At 45.3% G+C, this 5,353-nt stretch overlaps 1 protein-coding gene across 3 annotated transcripts; it reads right to left on the reverse strand.

Moving 5' to 3' along the window:
• Positions 1 to 360: 360 nt before the first annotated feature.
• LOC137425673 (uncharacterized) lies at positions 361 to 3,855 on the reverse strand. 3 transcript variants are annotated; one of them, XR_013623582.1, is made up of 2 exons: positions 3,731 to 3,855; positions 361 to 714 (listed from the first exon to the last, which is right to left on the reverse strand). XR_013623582.1 is itself a non-coding variant. In XM_078778777.1 (2 exons), exons 1-2 carry the CDS (start codon positions 1,087 to 1,089, stop codon positions 461 to 463), a joined length of 444 nt encoding a protein of 147 aa, XP_078634903.1. In that variant the 5' UTR covers positions 1,090 to 1,105; the 3' UTR covers positions 361 to 460. The 3 variants fall into 3 exon arrangements, 1 of the variants encoding a protein (XP_078634903.1); XR_013623581.1 differs by lacking the exon at positions 3,731 to 3,855 and adding an exon at positions 3,380 to 3,687; XM_078778777.1 differs by lacking the exon at positions 3,731 to 3,855 and adding an exon at positions 900 to 1,105.
• Positions 3,856 to 5,353: the final 1,498 nt, after the last annotated feature.

The raw sequence follows: 5,353 nt of genomic DNA on the forward strand, positions 1-5,353 counted from the left end.
TATATATCCACATGCCATCATTTATAAGCAAAACGACAAAGCCCGGTATTTCTTGTACGAGGGCCGAGGCTAATGGAGCAGTGCCAGTGCATCCCCGGGTAAATTGCTTCAAACAGTATATAGTCCAGTAATAATGTGACTTGACCTCGCACTAATTGCAACAGAAGCAAACTCAACTGATTTGTGTATCCTCAATATGTCCTGAATGAGGAAAAAAAAGTGTTAAGGAATTGCATGGTAGGAAAGTTTTGAAAAATGCATAAATATGATCCTACCCAAAAACCGATTTTTTTGCCCTTTCTGCTGGATTTGACTATGCTGTATTTTTTTCCTTGAAGCAAAAAAAACACATACAGAGTATCAGTGATGAGAATTTATTGTGATCACATCATCACATAACTGATCAACTGTTGATCAAACGATTTAACCAATTAAATATGTGTACAGAATACATATAACACTACACAATGTCATCATCGTCGTCACAGGGCATGTGTATTGAGTTAGTGCAGCTGGATCCCCTGCAGTTTCCACATGCCGGAGTGCACTCGATATTGTTCTTTTTGCATGTGCATCTCAGGGTGCTGCATTCAGCCTGGCAGTTGCACTTGATGACCCGCAGAAGCTTTTCAGGAGCAGGGGGTAGGGTTGTCTGAACTGGCACAAACCCCTCGACACACTTCTGCCATCCCCACTCTGTAGGACGAGGTCCATCTGTAAGATAAGACAGGGAATTTGGTTTTGTCACAGCAGCAATGATACAGAAGGTAGTGAAAATAATACACAAGATGCACAGAACATCACAGTAATTGAACGTAATATATTAACTGAAATTAATATACTAAAATACAAGAATAAACATAGCAGCAATCAGGGCACACAGTAAAATGTAAATGTACCAGATGTAGATCCCTTCCATTCTTGTACTTGCAAGTAGACACGCAGGCTGTGAAACTTTGCTGCTCCTGATGTTGGTGGTAAGACCTGTGGCTGAACGTAAGTAGAGCTAGATGCCACCTTCTCACAGAACCGATGATATCGGAGGGAGTCCAGGGTGTCAGTTGATGTTCCATTGTAGAGAATCACCATCGCTTTCTCTCCTGCTTCTGCCGCATCATCTGTAGAGGCTGAATGTGCATAGAACACCTTGGCTTGCTCTCGGAATATGTCGCTTTCTTTGAATTTCTTGAGGGAAGCTCCCTTCCCGATCCCGTGGAGGCGAGATGTAGTGTCACATCCAAGAACTGCATGTAAGAACAAGATGTGCTTACATATGTCTGGGCCAAGTAGTTGTTTTGTAGCCTTGATGTTCCAAATGCGAGGATTCTTTGTTGTCTTCCTTGACTCAGAACAAAAGAACAGGTCATGGGAGTCCAGGCTTGCATGGTAGCAGAGAAGGACTAAGAGGTCTGTATCATCCCCCATTAGCACAGTATTGTTGGTGGTAGCACACTGCACAGCTTTCTGCACAATCAGCAGGTCAGCATCTCCTGAGGCATGGTATGTCTCACAGTTTGCCTTCTGCAGTTCTTCACTTAACATGGAAAGAAATTGCTGCTTGTTCTGCCTGTTGGCCAGGAACTGTTCCTTCTGCATTGTGACAATCATGTCGGCTGTAAATGTCACAGTGGCACCAATCTTCCCTTTTGACCGTCTGTGGTGTGTCATGTCCTTTGTGTTGTTACTTTCATACCCATCAAACACCACTACAGCCTTGCCATACTTCTTCGTTACATACTCCGTATACTGGTGGCATATGTCTTTATAAGTAGATCCATGGGACCATGGGATGCGTTGAAGAAGTGCTCCACCATCCAAGACATACTGGCAGCCATCAACTACATTATCTGCTGGAACATGAGGCCCGATAAGACCCCAGATGGCGTCGGCGAGGGCTGGCTTCTTTGCTTCTCGAAGCAGTAGAGAGGAATCAAATAGGGCTGGGGGATAGCTACATAGCTCATATTTGAGGGCTGACTCGAGTTCATCACTGTTCTGTGCCACTATGACCAGTCTCTGGAAGAGAAGCTGTGGATCAACTTGAATTTGATCTCCATCGATCCTTACAGAAGACTGCATGCCGAGAGTGACAGCTTGATCCTTCCTCTTGAAGGTGAACTCAGCAGGTGTTAGTCCATCCATGGACTTCAGTATCGCAGTGCCAACGGACTGTGCTGTATCAACATTGACGGTGGAAAGGGCATTCTCCCCAGTGGCAATATTCCGGAAACTAGGGTCATTGCTGAATGGATTGTGCTCCTGTAGATAACTGAGAACTGTCAGTGTGTCCTTCCAGTCACGGGATTGCCTTGCTTTGGTCATGTCTTTGTTCTGCTCTCCAGTGTTGTAGTTGACCCCCGTGAGTCCCTCCATTGCCTGGTTTACTTCTGCACAGGCGGGCATCGATAGCAGCCACAACAGACGCTGTTGCTCCGTCATCCCTCACCCTCGTGTGAGCCCACCACTGGTTTTTAAACTCATCAGAACCTGCTCAATGACCAGGTCAGGTGAGAGACCTGCCCATAGGCGATCGCTTCGCCGAATCACGTGGAACCCTTTCTCGAAACGTTGTTGGACTTCTGGGTGTTCAGCCTTGAGGTTGTGCATCTGCTGAAGGTACACCCTGGCAGATTTGGTGTAAAGATTGTGTCCTGATGCTGCCAGATAGGGTAACCACGTTTGGTTTCCCATTGATCTCGGTGTATATTATCTTCTCACCGAAGTGTTTTTGCCGACTCCTCTTCATATGGGTGTAACCGTATGGTTCATGTTCACCGTGTGCAAGCTTCTGCTGCATGAGGTCAATTAGATCATTTATGGTGATCTGCTCGTCATCATTTTCTTCTATATACTTCACAACCTCCAAGAATGCTGCTGTCCTCTCATCAACGACAGGCCGACCAGCCTTCCTCCTCTTGGAGTCTTCTGTGTTTGTCTGATACGCTACTGGTATCTGCTTGTATGTGCGAAAATTCACACTGCAAGTCTGGTGGTAGACTGCATCTGCTGCATGTAGGTCATGCACATGCAGAATCCGTGCCTTCACAGTCTCTGACCAGTCATCACCTCGTGCACGACATGTTGCCAAAAGCGTGTCCTTGAATTCAATTGTCCTGACTTGGAAAACACTGACTTCACTTGGCTTCTTTCTCTTTTTTCCAAACTGAGCTGGTGTGCTACAAAACAGGCAATCAGTACTGTAAGAGAACCTCCCTGTAGTCGATCTTAGTGTAGGACTCTCACTGCTTGTACTTGTTTCTGACTCTTGTTGCCTGGTGTCCTTGGCTATCTGTTGTGGATTAATGTATGTCCAGCGACAGTCTTTGTGTATCTTATCACCAGGTACAGCATGAATATTGTCTCCCCTTTTTTTACTGGCCTGGTTGATAGATGAACTTCCCTTCTCTCCAAGTGTTGATACTGACGACCCTCCTCCGTCCACAGACTGCTTGCAAATGACACACTGTTCATATGCCTCCATTTCCTGAAAGTGGAAAAAAAATATGCACGTTGAAAAATATGCACGCACGGTTGAAAACGTGCATGTTTGGAACTGGATCCTAGTCAGGGATGTGCAGAGGATGTTAGAGGGTTCATAACTCAGAAAAGAGCACTGTAGTTGTGGCGTGCGCGGCGTGTTTAAACTAGTTAGCAGAATATGTACAATGTAACATAATGTAATAAATAGCTAGCTAACTATTATAGCTGGAGGAAATTATGGAAAACCCACCTGATGAGGTTAGTACAGCGTACACCGCGATCGATGACACCGGCACAAATGCATGCTCAGGATTGTCCACTCAGTGGACGGCTTGCTGTCACCTTCGAATGTCCAATCAGCGGACGGCTTGCTGTCGCCTTCGACTGTCCAATCAGCGGACGGCTTGCTGTCGCCTTCGACTGTCCAATCAGCGGACGGCTTGCTGTCGCCTTCGACTGTCCAATCAGCGGACGGCTTGCTGTTGCCTTCGACTGTCCAATCAGCGGACGCTATTATTATATAGATGTTTTTTTGCTTCAAGGAAAAAAATACAGCATAGTCAAATCCAGCAGAAAGGGCTAAAAATCGGTTTTTGGGTAGGATCATATTTATGCATTTTTCAAAACTTTCCACCCATGCAATTCCTTAACACTTTTTTTCCCCCCATTCAGGACATATTGAGGATACACAAATCAGTTGAGTTTGCTTCTGTTGCAATTAGTGTGAGGTTGACCCTTTTTTTTGCATAAAATGCCTGCACTATATATTGAAGGAGCAGCGCTCCTGCTTGAGACGGACGAAGTGACGGACAAGACACAAACTCGTCCGAGAAGATGTTTATTGTATAATCATCTCGGGAACTCTGCTATCCCGTTTATCGGGTTCGCATATATATATCCAAACCAAAAAGCATACATCAGAACCCAAACCCCGCCTCTCAGGCGAGGCACACTTTGGTGGTCATGTGACCGACAGGTGCAAAGGATTATAACCTCGGCGCCGCAGTTTGGCCGCCGGTTACGTCACCTGCTTGGGCCAGGAGATTCTGTTGCTGGTCTCGAGCTTTGGGGGACCCATGGGTCGCTACAATATGTCAGTTTGGTGGTTCTTTGTGTCACAGATTAAGCCGGAAGCACCTTTTGTATAAGCTGTAAAATCTTATTTCCTGGCCTAAAAAACCCCGTAAACTGTCCAACGGATGCCTAAGTAGGGTGGATGTGTGGCATAATGTACACATGCTCAAACGGTAATTCATTGAGTTTTTACACAATACAATTCAAATTTCTCTGCTTCAACATTGACCGCCATCTTTGCTAATACCGTATGTCGTCCAATCTGATTTTTCAACTCGTAGAACATGTCCTCCAGTTTCTGATGAGTGTTTTCATGAATTGCATTTGTGATCCTGGCCCTAAGATCATACAAATAATCCTCCTTATGATATTAGAATCATTCATCCATAGCTCATCAATATACCCATCACCATCAGTCAGGCCAAACATCCATGATGCACCCCTCTATCCCAATGCTTCTCTCGGTATCTATGTAATCTAATTCCAGTTTAAATCTATATCTACTGTATGTGCTGCCACGACCTTACCAGGGAGAACATTGCATACATTCACTACACTCAGTGATACACCCCTGTCTATATAAACTCTCTTTTTCTTCACTCTCAGGCGGTAGACCCTGGTCCAGTCCCTGCAGGTATGATGAGGCAGGTATGAAAAACGTCACGTGCTCGCGTGAGTTCGTGAACCTTTTGTTTTGCTTTCGTATCAAATTGCTTCCTGTCACGCGGTGTTCATGAAACATGCATTTGTCGAAACTCTTGTTAATCTTACACGGACAGGTGCAGACCTAAATGTTGAT

The sequence above is a fragment of the Myxine glutinosa genome, chromosome 5, assembly GCF_964187855.1.
Source record: "Myxine glutinosa chromosome 5, kmMyxGlut1.1, whole genome shotgun sequence".
NCBI lineage: Eukaryota > Metazoa > Chordata > Myxini > Myxiniformes > Myxinidae > Myxine > Myxine glutinosa.

Excerpts from the sequence above, each read along its gene's own strand:
- LOC137425673 (XM_078778777.1), bottom strand. The coding sequence starts at position 1,089 with ATGGTGATTCTCTACAATGGAACATCAACTGACACCCTGGACTCCCTC. Across the intron at positions 715-899 it reads ATGGAAGGGATCTACATCTG|ATGGACCTCGTCCTACAGAG; the intron begins GTACATTTACAT and ends CTTATCTTACAG.